Source organism: Taudactylus pleione, unplaced genomic scaffold (genome assembly GCF_031769625.1).
Source record: "Taudactylus pleione unplaced genomic scaffold, aTauple2 ptg000749l, whole genome shotgun sequence".
NCBI lineage: Eukaryota > Metazoa > Chordata > Amphibia > Anura > Myobatrachidae > Taudactylus > Taudactylus pleione.
In genome coordinates, this window is record NW_028285151.1 from 543,453 (window position 1) to 559,780 (window position 16,328).

Genomic DNA, 16,328 nt, shown 5'->3' on the forward strand with positions numbered 1-16,328 from the left:
GAAAATAATTATACTACTTTGCTTAATTAATGATACATATTTGTTCTCTCAACTAATGAAATTAATTAAAAGTGAGTTAGACCTTGGGCTCTTTGAGTTATTTGTATGGGAGAGATGTATCAAAGCTTCTAAGGAGTACAGGTGGAGAAGTTGCCCATAGCAACCAATCAGCTTCTAATTGTCATTTTATAGAATGTACTTGATAAATGAAAGCTAGAATATGATTGTTTGCTATGGGCAACTTCTACACTTGTCCTCTTTAGATTTGGTACATCTTCCCCTAATGTCTGATTCCTTTTTGTAATCGTGTGGTATCCCATATAAAATTATAGATGTGGAATGGATGGATAAGACAGGCATGATGTTACCTTGGTTGCAGTAGGATATGAGGGATCGACTTCTTGCTCCGATATGGATCTTCAGCAGCGCACTCACTTCCCCTCTTTTCCACACCACAGAAAGGCAAGGACTCCCACCCACAGACACAGTAAATGCACAACAGTGGAGTTTTAAAGGTGTTACACTTACTTTAGGAAGTGGTAATAATGCTTCTGGTTGCAAGGTTATATTAAAAATGTAGGATAATAATAATTTGTCACAATAGTTTTGGCACATGACACAATGTCAAATTCAGCAGCTAGCAGTATGCTTACCTATTGTTCAATTCTTGTTCCTAAGGGATACTGTAGCTCAGTAACACCTTATCATGGTTATCTTCTACAATAAATGGAGGAATAGCTTTTCTTCAAAAATAATACCTAACATTTCAATTCTACAGACCTTTTATTAAACAATTGTACTTATTCAGATCCTAAGCCTATCACACTGACATCCAAAGGTGCAATGTCAATGTCCTCTAATCTAACAATCCTGGACACTAGTGTAGCTTGGACAACTGGTTTCTGTGACTGGCATCCATATACAAAGTCTTAATAATATGCACTGAGTGCTCTCAAACTCATTGCTTCATTGCAAGTCTCTTCGGAATTTAATTGGTGTCTAGCCTTCTCCTTTTGGAATTTAATTGGTGTCTGGCCTTCTCCTGCTGACATACCTTGACACTGTAAACTTCAATAAGTCCCCAGATTCTGATGCAATGCCAATATACACAGAGTTGAACAACTGTTTGCTAATGCACGTATGTGAAAATCCCTAAAAAATCAGAGTATTCATCCCATTGTGTGCACACACAAATATGCTTTTGTGATTAACACATGAGGTTTCAGAACACAGATGCTTACTCGTTCATATTGGAGGCCATACTCAGATGAAAATCCTCCAAAATCCTGATCTCTACAATGAAACTCTTCAACGTGCGCTCTCTTATCCTCCCAGGTCAGAAATCGTAATGGGTAGCTCAAACACCGCATTCACAATCCCCAAAAAACAGTGATGGGGAGATGCATGTAATACGTGTAATAAAAGCATGTGCAGTTGAAATGAAAACAGACATTCTCAGTCAATTTATCTACACAGTGGTAAAAGCAATTACCATCTTACCTTAAAGACATGGGGCAGTTCTTATAAGCAGTTGGCCATAGGCATCATTGGAGTCTCGGGTCATCTCCTGGTCCCGCCTCAGGTCTCTGCCATATCGCACACCTGTACCACTATCAGACACACCACCAGCTGCCAATGCATTTTGTCCCACCCTGGGTATTTTTCAAGGCAAGGTAATGACCTTAGCAAAAGACACCAGGGTGGGTCGAAAAAGTGGGCAAGTCTCCCAAAGCCTGTCACCACCTGCCCCCAGCTTCCTACTTAGTGGGTTAAGTGGGTGGTCTGGGCAGCAGATGATGCAATTCATGCTGAACATAAACAGAGAAAGCTATTTTGTGAGAGAATTATGAACTGATTAAAGTGCACTTTTGGACTGAGCTATTGATACTATCAAGTGCTGAAGATAACTGTGTTACTAAAAGTGGAACTGTGTTTATTGTGCTTTATCACTGGAAAGTAAAGTTATTGTTCTCTGGAATCAATAAAGACCAGCATTAGATGCTAATCCTGTTAATTTTATCTATTGTGTATTACAAGTACATGCATTTTTGTGGGACAGTGACCACCTAGCAAGAGACTGCTCCAATGAAAGAATGATATGCTCACTTTAAAGTAAATATAACTGAGCAGTCTGGGGTGTTGAATAATAATCTGTATTGCTATTTTACTATATGTGTGTCTTTTGAAATTTGTATTGTAGCAACTTCTAAACTGTATTTTTCTTACTTATAGACAAAGTGGTGCAGTTACGTTATTGCCTATTGTCTACTTTTATATTGCTAACTACTGTCTTATATTTGTCATATTTCATCTGCTCCGAGTTGACTGTCATTTGTATGGTGATCATTATTTTCTCTATCATGACCTTCTTTGGACTCATGTCCTCTTAAACACTTTTAATAAATCTACTAGATCATTATATTGATGTCACGTTATGTCATGTTACTGTGTATATGGGGCTAGCCTCTCTTCTACAGCCTGAGATGTATAAGCTTGTGCAGTCATTGGCAGAGAGGAAAGAAGATTTGCTGGAGCTGTCATCTCAGCAGTAAGATACCATTTAAACCTATCTCATCTGTGCCCACTCCAACACCAGGGGTACCACAGTCACAGCACCAATCACTTTACTTTACACATCACAGGGATGGGCTCCTATTGGAGTGTGTGATTATAAATACATCTGGGCCATAAAGAATTTATTATTGCTGTGAATAGTGATAATAAAAAAATCTAATTATTGGGCCAAAATCCTCATAATTAATAAATGAGCCCCTAAGTGTTCTTTAAGCTTAAAACATGATTGAATAGTCAAATTGAAGAGAATGCACCATCCTATAGTCAAACTTGAGTTATAGATGCTACCCAACAGCTCACACAGCAAAGACCCACAATCAATATGCCCCACACCCCCGACACACACACTATTAGTTAATTGTAAAACAGAGGGGGAAATAGGTAAATACATATATATGAGATAGAAAGATGGATACCAAATACATACTTGTAGTTTAAATATTGATATTGTTAAATATGCTTTCAGCATCCCCTCCAGCTGCTATAGTGGAGAAGGCCACTGTCTGTGCTACAGGGTTTGTAGATAATGTATTACAACTGGAGGGAGAGCTGACTTGGTATAATTAATGGTCCTTCTAGTAATAGGATTTCCCCGCCCCAAGGTATCTTTTTACATAAGATATTGGCTGGAGAGTTATGATTTATAGGGGTCTGATGCCAAAGAGAATCTGCAGGAGAACTCATGGTAGAAAGAAATTCATCAAGAGAGAGGAGGAGAGACAGAAGCACAGGGCTGGGAGACTGTTAAATCAGGGAGAGAAAAAATGAAAAGACCAGAAGGCATAGAGAAAATACAAGAGCGCTATATTGATCAATAGCTAGAAATGAGGTCAGAGGTTAATAGAAATCTTGCAAACGTTTGTTTGCAGAGACAGCGAAGGTATTTGTTGGTGTCCAGACTCCCTCCAGTGAATAAACAGAGTATTGTCAGCTAGCTAAAGCAGCACAAGTGAACAGACAGCCATTAGGTTACATGATTTTATTTAGAAGGATCAGACCATTCCCAACTGAGATTTAAAATTCTGAAGCTCGGACAAACTAATTGCGTTTCCTCCACATACTATCATTATCACCGGCCCCAGTGACTTTTCCAATTTGCCCTCCTGCTGTAGGCGCTGGATGTGTCCTGAGTATACTGCAGCAAGGGCAGCTCCACATGCAGCCTCCACTAGCATCAGTTCATCCTCTGGTAAAAATATATGAGAGAGAGTGTATGAGAAAAGTACTCTACGTCTGGCATGGAGAGAGGAGCAGGAGTGTGTGTATAGATGGAGCATCATGAGAGATGCAAGTAAAGGAGGACAGGCAATAGTAAGTTCCTGTACAAATGTATAACCAGGAAATCAGGAGATAAACTAAGGGCCTGATTCAAAGTCGGGAATAGAGCAAGATATAGCAGTAACTGTGCATCATGGTAAAGCCATATTGCACAGCAGGTGGTGCAGATTTAAATAGTGCAGAGAGGGTTAGATTTGTGTATCTCACTCTGGGGCCCATTTATCATTGATCACTTTTGCAATGTGATCAGTGCATGCCAGTAACGCCCCTGATCACATTACAAAAAGCAATCTCTTCGGCCGGACGTATCATACTGGACATGCAGGGACACGGGTTCCGAAAAGGAGCCCGTCCCTGCGATGACTCTGGAGAGTGGCCGGCCACTGCAGGGGGTGGTGCGCTTGAGCAGTCCCATGGACTGCATATCCGCCATAGCCGAGGAGGGTTCCGGGTGGATCCCTCCGCCAGATAATAGTGAGCGGTGTAGCCCATAGGCTACAGCGGCTAACGCCATGTTCATATGGCGTTAGCTGCCGGGGCCAATATCTGGAATGCATCACATTCTGGATATTGGTACATTTGGCAGCATCGCTTCCCCCATAGAAACCTATTGGGGAGGCGGCTGCCAGCGGCAATGGACGGATCACAGCAGGTATCGGAGAGGGAGATACCTGCTGCGGTCCCTGCTTCATACCTCCGGGAGATACAAAGTATTTGAGGTAATCCCCCGAAAACGTGTGTTTTTGAGGATTTTACCTCAAATACATTTTGATAAATGGGCCCCTCTATCCCCAACTCTAGATTCAGTTTTGCTGCTATTCCTGTTTTCTATATATGAGATTAATTTAAAAAAATTATTATTTCAGGTGAATGCTCTGCAAATCTTTAAAAAAGTTAGTAAATTATTTATCTGCCAAAATGTATATATATATATGTATTTATTATATACGAGTATATATATATGCAGACAGTAGGAATAGTGCACTTTGGAGAATAGTATAAAAAGTATAATTTTAAAGAGTGTGCAGAGAGACTATATGAATGAAGGCAGTCGCTAGAAAGACACAGTGAAAATGGGATAGTAGAATAGCTGTGCACTTTCTACCTACCTAAGAACATCTCCAATGCCCGCAAAGCATCTCTATCATCCACAGTCACAGATATGACTCTGTATTTTCTTGCACACTCCAATGCTCTGTCACATACTGTTTTTGCACCAAGACACTTTGCAATGCTGTAAGATACAGACACTTTTAAATATGTGTTTCATTTCATGTAAAGGGACTAAGGCTAGGCCCCTCTATCGTACTCAAGTGTAAATGACTGGATTACAGTAACACACTCACAGTTAATTGGTCTGTCCAATCTAATATGAGTGTGCAGATGTCAGACACAGACTAGTGCATTGTAACCTTACAGGTGCTTCTCTTCCCAGGAAAAGTCTGGTAGTCTGTGGGTCTGATTCATTACTGATCACAACTGCAATTGAGCATGCAATCAGATTGTTGCGTTCAGCGCATGCGTATGCATCGCAGTGCGCGTGCGTGAAGACTCCACTGCAAATGGGATTACGATCGCAGTGACTACGCAGACCCTTCACAGAGTGATTGACAGGAAGTACCGTTTGGGGGTGGTGACAGGGAGGAGATCGGCAAAACGCAGGCGTGCCAGTGTGTTTGAACGCCATTGCAGGAGCGTGCATAAATTAGCCACTGTGATGCCATATGCAGCTTGGGCTCACTGCGTGCGATGAGGTTAGCAATTCCTGAGTAAGGTCTGACCTGTGCAAGTGTGCGTGAGGCTGCGATTGTACTCGATGTTACCGATGGTTTCGCAGCCTTGCAGATGTGTGTAAGGTAAAGTGGGCGTCCTTGTGTTAGGCTGCGTATGGCATTGAGATTGCATTAATCAGCATATCTTCGCAGTGAGACTGCTGCATAATCGCTATTGCTATTGTGAACGTACTATCCGCTCACCGATGGGCTCAATACACTTATTGTCACCCCTCGGTGAGCGGATAGTACGCTCACATATCACTCACTACTAGCTACAATGATATGCAGCAGCTGCTACCCTGCCACTGTGTAAAGGGAGTAGTCTTTTCTCTGATCTAATTCTACTTATCCTTCTCAATACTATTTATTTGGGGTACCTGAGGCAGGTAATACATGTGGCTGTTTGGTGTCCCATTTTGAACACATTTGGTTATCAGGAGACGTCATGATTTATGCTTGACTAACTATATCTCCTGCATACTCTAACATACACTGCTATGGAATTTTTCTGTTATTATGACCAGTAAAAAGTGGCAACTAGTATTACTGTGACTGCTAATATGTTGATTGGTCACCACACCTCCAATTGTAATATACCTTGAGCATTAATTGGTTATGATACTGTGACTATGGTATATCTTGAATAATAATTGGTTACTACACCATTATTGTTGAATTACCCTGTTACATTTCACCAGCTTTCCTTTACGTGAAATTATTCTTTTAACTTTCGTTTTTATAATGATCTGCTTCTGATTTGTGTATTTTGGTAGTTTTCATTTTTAATATACAGTATATCTAATAAATGTTATGTTTTTATGATTCATATGGAATATTTCAATTGAGCGCCCCGAAACAATGAGAGTTTCTTTTTACTCCTAAGACATTCTACTAATGCTCATATACTCTCGGGGGAGCACCTCCACTTGTGTTATATGATACCCTGATTAAGGTTAATGTAAATATTATTGTGGATAATCTATAAATTGTACTATATCATCTGTACTATTTCTATTGTGCTAAAGTTCTGTTCCCCATTTCCCCTTCCCTGGCACAGATATGTTTTAATAATGACAGATACTTGTTTATAAATCTTTAGAGCCAATATTTTTATCTTACCTAGTAATGTCAGGTAGACTGACTGATTTCCCTGCTTGGATTGCTGCATTCAGACAATGTGCTCCTAATGTCTCCATAGCAATGATGGGCACATCAGCCCATCCCACCTTGGTAATTCCTTCAACCAATCCAGCCAGAAGACCTCCACCGCCAACTGCAACCACAATCGCTCCTGGTTTCTGAGAGCCCATTGAAGCTTTCAGTTCAAGCACAAGACTGGAGTGACCTTCCCTAGAAAAAGGAGTTAGAAACCCTGTTTTAATATGGAGTCATTCTCTTTTCAAAGTGTCAGTCTTCATGTCAACTAAACATTATTTCCAGGGCTAACTAGAATATTAAGCTGATTACACACTGAGCAATGTATACCCAGCCGGTATGTCGACCCGACGGGTCGACATATCGGATCCTGGGTACACATCAGAATGAGGTAATGAATGATGGAACAATACTTCATTCTGTCCTCCATTACCTGCAACAGGACCGTCTACAATATTGTCCAGTTGGATGTGCCGACATCATCTCAGTGAGTACCCACACTTAGAAAAATAAATATTATCCAGTGATTAAACATCTGAAGTGTCAAAATCTGGAAATGTCTTTAGAAAACCAGAATATATGGTAGTCCCAGCCAAAGACAACCAGAGTGCTCTTCAGTAGTGCAGTCAGAACGAGCTTGTGGACAGGCCCATATCAGAGGACACATCATGTATAGTTTGAAAATCATTATTTGTATTATAATTTGTAAATCATGTATTATTTACATGTGATAAACATTTACCCATGAACTGAGTTTGGGTGACAATTTTCCATTTCATTATTTTAAACAGATGAGATGTGGAGGGGTTGGCAGGTTGCTTTTAAATTATTGCCGCTTTAAAAACATGGGCTGATATTCCTTAAAAGAACAAGTAAAGCCATTATTTCACATCAGTGGTCTCTTCCCTTCTCTTTCTGGACTCCTGCACATGAGCGGTCTACTGACCACGCATGTGCTGTAGCCGGCCCTCAGTCATAAAAGACAAAATACTGAAAAACATGGGCAGTATAAATGCAATACATAAGGCCTCAGATTGCTAGTTGGTTTTGTCCCATATACTCACCAAAGTAGCGGGTGGTTAAATGGAGAGATGTATACAGTGCCTGGAGCTTCGGCCACGCGGTGAGCACAGGCATCAGCATCATCCCAGACCTATGTTAGATTTATTTATTACGACATTATACAAAATGTTTAATCTGATATTTTTTTCAGCCCCAGTCCCATAGAATACATACCTGTGTCGGTTTGAATAAGGTTTTTAATCCTCCCTCCAAACAGTGGTCAATCGAAGAGACAGGGTTGGCTGGCCCACAGGGGTACAGGCTAATTTCACGGCGAGCCCCACTGTCTAGGTGTCAGACTGTGCACTTAAATTATGCATTGTTACTCTATTAGAGGGTCAGTTGCCTGCTGAGCAGGACCATGTATAAACATGGGTTCCAGGTGCGCTTCTGTAGAAACTACACCAAGATTCGCCTAATGGTTAGCCAAGCAGCTGCAGTGGATGACCACACACCCTCTGGTGGCTGACCACACCCCTAAGCATGGGCCCTTACTACTGAAAACCCCTTGTGGCAGTGATGTGTGGTGAGGTCAATGGCTGGGGAGGCACACCTGTATAACAACACAGTTTTTTTTGCAAAACTCTGGAGCATGACAAGGAGTATGATAGGGGATGGAGTATAGCTGTGGAGGCTCTGCCTACCCTTCCTACCCTGACTGCACGTCTCTGCCTGGTGGTCCCTTAATGTCCCAGCCTGACACTGCGAAGAGATGCTGCATATTATGGACCTAATTTAGAGTTGTGCTCAAATCAGCCAAATCTGTGGCTGCATTGTGCGCTCTAAATAAATGTGAACGCAGTTCTCCCATCCAATCACCATAAGTGCACACCTGCACCAGCCCTGCACCAGACTGAGATGCGTACAATTTTTAATCAACCGTAGTTGCACAATGTTGTATACAAAGGTTCCGTTGCATGCACAGTAGCTGCAAATTGCCACCCATAGGATAAATACAAATGCAGAATGAATATTCCCCTATTTCCATTCAATGTATTACCTTTCCTGTCACCACCACTTCTGCCCCAAGCTCTCGCAGTTTATGTACGATTTTTTCAGGAGTGGTTTCAGGAACAACAATTGTAGAAGGAAGCCCTAGTTTACTACAGGCATATGACGCTGCCAGACCTGCGTTCCCACCTGTGAGAGAGAAGGCACGGAAATCAGACTGCATTTACAGTGACAGTGAGATATATAGGGAAATTTGTGTTTAAAAAGATGTACATGGAGAAAGATAAAACATTCACCTAGAAAGACAAGGTGGGAACCTTGCAGAAGAGATCAATAGGATTATATTTATATATTTAGCACAAAGATATAACTGAGGTACCTGAGGAGCAGACAAATTTCTTACATCCCTTCTTTGCCAACTGCAGAAAAAAATAAAAATAAAATAAAAACATTATTTTCTCCCAGTGCAGTGACTGTGCATGCCTCTTGTGTGCGCTTCTCTGTGCCTCTTGTGTGCGCTTCTCTGTGCCTCTTGTGTGCACTTCTCTGTGCCTCTTGTGTGCACTTCTCTGTGCCTCTTGTGTGCACTTCTCTGTGTCTCTTGTGTGCGCTTCTCTGTGCCTCCTTTGTGTACTTCCCTGTGCCTCTTGTGTGCTCTTCCCTGTGCCTCTTGTGCGCTTCCCTGTGCCTCTTGTGCGCTTCCCTGTGCCTCTTATGTGCCCTTCTCTGTGCCTCTTTTGTACACTTCTCTGTGCCTCTTGTGTGCGCTTCTCTGTGCCTCTTGTGTGCACTTCTCTGTGCCTCTTATGTGCGCCTCTCTGTGCCTCTTGTGTGCGCTTCTATGTGCCTCTTGTATGCACTTCTCTGTGCCTCTTGTGTGTGCTTCTCTGTGCGTCCTTTGTGTACTTCCCTGTGCCTTTTGTGTGCTCTTCCCTGTGCCTCTTGCACGCTTCCCTGTGCCTCTTGCGTGCTTCCCTGTGCCTTGTGTGTGTGCTTCTCTGTGCCTCATGTGTGCGCTTCTCTGTGCCTCTTGTGTGCGCTTCCCTGTGCCTCTTGTGTGCACTTCTCTGTGCCTCTTGTGTGCGCTTCCATGTGCCTCTTGTGTGCTCCTCCATGTGCCTCTTGTGTGCTTCCCTGTGCCTTGTGTGTGTGCTTCTCTGTGCCTCATGTGTGCGCTTCTCTGTGCCTCATGTGTGCGCTTGTCTGTGCCTCTTGTGTGCTCTTCTCTGTGCCTCTTGTGTGCTCTTCTCTGTGACTCTTGTGTGCGCTTGTCTGTGCCTCTTGTGTGCTCTTCTCTGTTGTGCCTCTTGTGTGCGCTTCTCTGTGCCTCTTTTGTGTGCTTCTCTGTGCCTCTTGTGTGCGCTTCTCTGTACCTCTTGTGTGTGCTTCTCTGTGCCTCCTTTGTGTACTTCCCTGTGCCTCTTGTGTGCGCTTCCCTGTGCCTCTTGTGTGCTCTTCCCTGTGCCTCTTGTGTGCTCTTCCCTGTTCCTCTTGTGTGCTCTTCCCTGTGCCTCTTGTGTGCCCTTCTCTGTCTATCTTTTGTGCGCTTCTCTGTGCCTCTCGTGTGCGCTTCTCTGTGCCTCTTGTGTGTGTTTCTTTGTACATGCATGCTTAAAGAAGCATGCATGCATCTTGAGACTGCACAAGGCATTATATATTTCCTATTATATGAACGGTTGCGATGGCCCTGTTTGTTTGGATTATAAATTTCAAGAGCTTAACATTGCTCTAACATTTTACATATAATGATTTTGGTTTTATGGAATAATCAGTCATAGAAAACAGCTTTTTTTTATCAGTGTAAACTATTGGCAGAAGCAATAGTTGATAGGAATCAGCGGTGTGTGATGGAGGTCAGTCCACATGATGAATAGCTTAAGCAGGGATTGGTTTATTAACCAGGTAGAACACAGGATGCGAGTCAATACAGGGTTAATGCAGCAGGTATCCAATATAGGGACATATAGTATAACAGGTCCAGACAGGAATGAGTTAATGCAGGTGGTGTGGGGTATCTGGGGCACACACCTGTACATGCGCTCAGTGGTGGCAGTGGGGTGTATATGGTACTAGAGATGAGTGCGGACCCCTGTGTTTTGGAACCACCCTCAAATGTTATGGTTTTAGTTTTGGCAAAACCACCCTCAAGTGTTTTGGTTCAGATTCGGTATTTGTTTACTTTAAAATTGATAAAAACTTATGTAATTTGGACCTGTTAACATCGAGATACGGTTTTTAAATCTGAGTTCCGAACTTACAGCAGACCGGAGCCGGGACTCGGTTCTACTCGGAACCACTAAGTTCGGGTGTGTTAATTTTTCAGGAAAACCGAACCACGCATTTCTATCATATCCAGAGAAGGTGACACAGTGCATATGATATATATGTGACACTGACACTCAGGGGCACCTCCTAGTCCTATTGAGGAAAGAGAGGAAGGTGCTCATGCACAGTAGGTTAGAGGTCGCGCACAGTAGGTTAGAGGTCATGCACATGACATCAGCACACCTGCGTTACTATGGTGACCCAGCAACACGAGCAGCAGGGACGAGTAGACAGCGCAGAGCAGTTTCCTCAACATAAACAGTGATTGATATAGTGCTTGAGATGTTATAACAAGTGACAGTGATAAATGGTGATAAAAAAGGTTGAATTGCTACATGGAAATGGCTCAATTAAATGTGATAAAAAAAAACATGTTAATGTAATAGAGCAGAGGTTCCCAAATGGTCCAGGTTTTTAGCATATCCATGGTTGAGCACAGATGGTTAAATCAAATCGACTGAGGTACTAATTAGGTCACCTGTGCCCAAGCATGGTTATCCTTAAAAACTTGACTGTTAGGGTGCCTTGAGGATCAGGTTTGGGAACCTCTGTTAATAGAGAACGAAAATAGTATCCATATCAATTTCCATTTGTTTTATTCACAATATAAGTTTTTATTTTAGATAGTAAGTAGTCTTCATTCGAAACTGCTTCTAGAACTACTCAAAGTACTAGAGGGAAGATTTATCAAACCTTCAAAAGAGATAGAGTAGAGAAGTTGCATATAGCAATCAATCAGTTTTAACTGTCATTTACACCATCATTTACCACTAGCCATCACATTAAAACCACTGGCAGATGAAGTGAACACATTGATTATCACATTACAACGGCATCTGTAAAGGGGTGGGATATACTAGGCAGCAAGTAGACAATCAGTTCTTACATTTGTGGTGAAAGCAGCAAAAATCGATAAGCATAAGGATATGAGTTACTTTGACAAAAGCCAAATTATGATGGTAAGACAACTGGGACAGAGCATCTCCAAAATGATAGGTCTTGTGGGGTGTTCCTGGTATGCAGTGGTTAGTACCTACCAAAAGTGGCCCAAGGAAGGACAAATGGTGAATTGGCGATAGGATCATGGACACCTAAGGCTCCTTGATGTGCTATGGACAGCAAAAGCTAGCCTGTCTGGTCCTATCCCACAGAAGGGCTACTGTAGCACAAATTCTTAAATAAGTTGATGCTGGCTATGAAAGAAAGGTTTTAGAACACACAGTGCATGGCAGCTTTGCTGCATCAGGTTCTTTGTAACTGCAGACCAGGCAGAGTGCCTATGGTGACCCCTGTCCACCACCAAAATATCCCCTCAATGGACATGTGAGTGTCAGAACTGGAAAATGGAGCAATGGAAGAAAGTGGACTGGTCTGATGAAAGCATCACTTACCTGGAGAATAGACACAAGGATGCACAATGGGAAGAATGTAAGCCAGCAGAGGAGTGTGATGCTCTGGGCAATGTTCTGCTGGTAAACCTTTGATACTGAAATTTGTGTGAAAGCTACTCTTTCACATACCACCAACCTAAAAATTCTTGCAGATCAAGTACACCCCTTCATGGCAGTGATATTCCTTGGTGACAGTGGCCTCTCAGCAGGATAATGCTCCGTGTCACACTGTGAAAATGTTCAGGAATGGTTTGAGGAACATGACAGAGTGTCACAGTGTGCCGGACCCCGGATATCTCTTACTGGGTCTGGCAGCACTGGTTTTCCGGCGAGCAGCTGGCGGGGAGAACCCGGTACCCGCTGCCAACAAAGCCTCCTCCAGCTCTTTGTTCCGTCCCTCGGCGGAAGGCAGCAGGGAGATCCCGGCGCTGGCTGCTTCCGGCTCCCGCTGTTGCAGCTGTGTGCAGGCGGCCGCGGCTCCTCTAGAGGCGCATGCGCTGTTCTGCAAGAAGATTTAAAGGGCCAGTGCACTTCTTTTGATGTTGCCACCAGAGGCGCCTATTCTATCCCTGCCTTTAAAAGGAAGTTTCTGGAAACACTCCTGTGCCAGAGTATAGGCTCATTTACCATACTCCAGCATTCCTGTGATAATCCATTACCTGTTTCTGACCTTGACTTCGTTTGTGACCCTAATTTCACCTGACTCCTGGTACTGCATCTGATATCTGGTTTTGATTTTGGCTATTCCCTGTGACCTGTTTTCGCCTGCTCCCTGGTACCATCTAATCCGTTTGGTTCTTACCCGGCCTGTCGACTAAGCTGTACGTATTCTCTGCTGCATCCAGAGTTTACCAGCACCTAAGGGAACCTATCCTGAGGGCCGTGACCTGTGTGTCAGATGCAGCCAAGTCCATACCTTCTTGCGAGTGTCCTTGGTGAATACCGCCGGCATATTAGACTCCGCGCCGTAGGCATAGGTCTAGCCAACTCCCTAAATACAGGCCACATCCATAATCCATGCGAGAGTTGTGACACAGAGTTCAAGGTGTTGATTTGGCCTCTAAATTTCCATCTGTGGGATGTGCTGGAAAAACAAGTGCTAGCCATGGAGGCCCCACCTCACGACTTACAGGACTTAAAAGATCTGCTGCTAACGAGTACGACACCTTCAGAGGTCTTGTGGAGTCCCTTGTGGAGTCCATGCCTTGATGGGTCAGAGCTGTTTTGGCAGCACAAGGGGGACCTACACAATGTTAGGCAGGTGGTTTCAATGTCATGGTTGATGGGTGCATCTATAAAATGACAGAAGCTAATTGGTTGCTTTGGGCAAATTCTCCACTTCATGTTTCTCCAAGGCTTGATACCTCTCCCCCCCCCCGTGTATTACACACATTAAATATAAGACAGGTGGTCTATAACTGCATGCATGTTTAAAGGTATTTGAAGTAGGTTTACCAACTCATATCTTTTATAAGGGACAAATATAATTTACACACATACAATGGCTGACTAACGGGATGTAGGTGAGATGATTACCAGAAGTTTACATCTCACCATCCCATTTGTTCCCAATCTGCCAGTCACAAAAACTGTATAAATCGTAGGTATCCCTTTTAAACTGACAACCCAGGTTCAACTAAACAAAAAAATCATTAATTCTTACAGGTATATTTATCAAACATTCTTTACTAATAAAATGCAAAACCCCACATTTAAGTTTCTTAATGATGAAAAAAAAGTAATTAAGAGGAGATTCCCAAGATCTACTCCCTGACAAAAAAATTTGCACCAGGTCTGGACCATTACCGTATTTCTCTTATCTCTAAAGGGAAATGCAGTACTCTGCAATGTAACAATCTGCAATTGTGACATTTATTCGGAAGGTGCAGTCTTTGCGAAGACTGATACGTGCTTTTCCGAAAAGTGTAAGTAATCGCCAGGACAGCTCTTTTCCACAACTGCTGTCCTGTCACTTTTACTTTAATCCATTCTGGCGTAATGTTTGTATTTTAGATACAAAATTTGCAGAGGTATTATCCCCTGCAAATGGAATTGGAATGACGAATTATGATAAATATGCCCCTTAATGTTTTTCTTCAATAGATAATTTTAACTTTAAATATAAATTAGAGCTCATTTAAAAGCAAACAACCATCATGTTTGGCCATCATACCTTCTGACAGAAGTGTCCTATACCACGTATTTTGAAGGATCCCATTGGTTGGATGTTTTCTAGCTTCATGAGGACCTGAGTCCCAGCTACCTTAGACAGAGCAAAACTTTCCTTCAGTGGAGTGACAATGTGGAACGGAGTTTCATCTTGGGAATCCATCACTGCTGGGATCACTGGCTGCATTGTTAGAAGAGACACAGATTACTTTTTAACTTTTATTGGTACATTTATCTCAACTCATAAAAAGAGTGTCTAATCTGTATTAGAATGAGTCAGTTACTAATGTACTAAATGTACTATAATTACTCAATATGTATTTACTGATAGTACGTGTCTCTCTATTGCTAAGTATAAGACACCAGGTCTACTTAAAAGTTCTGCAATGATAAGTGGGAAAAAGTGCTATACAAAGAATCTTTGCTGGCTACAGTGACTAGAAGCCGTAATGTCTGCCAAAGGAGATGTCACTGGTTACTGGCTGACACGGGGAGGGAAGGGATTGCTTAACGCTGGTTAAAAACCTGAGGCCACAACTTTTTGATATTCAATTAGTAATCCATTGAGTTAACGAAAGCCTCAATGGGAGTTCACACGGATTTTAGTATGCCGCTCCAGACTAGGAGAAAAGTAGATAAAAAATCTTATTTTAATGTAAAGATGACTGGACGTAGGTGTACACTAATGCCACGGCTGGCACGTCTTTGTACAAAGCTGCGACAAAATATGCAAATGTCGCAGACTCCGAGGGATGCATTGAGACGCCCACCTAAGGCTTTGCAAATCCAAGCATTGTACAAAGATGCAGGGACCTGAGTCTGGAGTTGATAATGACCATAGTCCTATTCTGGCTGCTGGACTGATTGAATTGATTTTCACTCCTATCCCTCATAAATGATTAATATATCCCAGTCACATGGGTGGTTTAAGAGAGGAGGGGCAAGTGTACAGATTCCGTGTGGGCCCTCTTCTCTTCGGGAGCAGTAGTCACACACTTTGTGCCATAATCTACTGCGCATGTGCTGGTCTCCGGGAACATGGCATCTGCACTATATTCCTGGCGACTTCTCTATTGCAAATGCACAAATCTCTGGGAAATTGGGTACCGCTACATTTTTCTGGTGATTTCTGTCTGCAGCGCTGGACCTTGGACAGAAAGATATAATTGTATGGGTGCAGGGTGTGTGGTGTGGCCCCCAGGATCCCAGGGTCCATATGCATGTGTTCTATTAATTGATGCAGCCTTCTTAATTGAGACAGTATTATAAGGTACATACCACAATCCCAGTAAAGACTCCTAGGGTATTTTTACTAAGTAGCAAGTTTATAGAAGTGATGTTGCCCATATCAACCAATAAGATTTTAGCTATTATCTTCTAGTAGGTGCTAGATAAATGATAAGCAGAATTTGATTGGTTACTATGGGCAACATCTCCACTTCTATAAACCTGCACTTTAGTAAATATACCCCATAGTGTGTACATTGGCACTACAATTCTAAAAGCTTCCATACCCAAACATGCATAGGAAAGCAGACTGTGCAGGGTCAATCTGTAATAAATATGATGGGTGATATCCCTGGCATTCCTATTGTCTAGTTCTGTACCTGTAAGCCACCAATACGATTTTACTCCAAGCCTTGTACAC

The 16,328-nt window shown here is 42.5% G+C and overlaps 1 protein-coding gene across 2 annotated transcripts in view; it reads right to left on the bottom strand.

Annotated features, from left to right (window-relative positions):
• Positions 1–3,538: 3,538 nt before the first annotated feature.
• Positions 3,539–16,328, bottom strand: part of SDSL (serine dehydratase like) — a 34,026-nt gene continuing 21,236 nt past the window's right edge. For both annotated transcript variants that reach the window (XM_088457236.1, XM_088457237.1), the window contains exons 2-8: positions 14,685–14,861; positions 9,175–9,214; positions 8,845–8,984; positions 7,847–7,935; positions 6,747–6,977; positions 4,962–5,086; positions 3,539–3,760 (exon numbers count right to left, since the gene is read on the bottom strand). In XM_088457236.1, the coding sequence (XP_088313362.1) occupies positions 3,567–3,760; positions 4,962–5,086; positions 6,747–6,977; positions 7,847–7,935; positions 8,845–8,984; positions 9,175–9,214; positions 14,685–14,861 (996 nt within the window). In that variant the 3' untranslated portion in view covers positions 3,539–3,566. The remainder of the gene's footprint in view (positions 3,761–4,961; positions 5,087–6,746; positions 6,978–7,846; positions 7,936–8,844; positions 8,985–9,174; positions 9,215–14,684; positions 14,862–16,328) is intronic.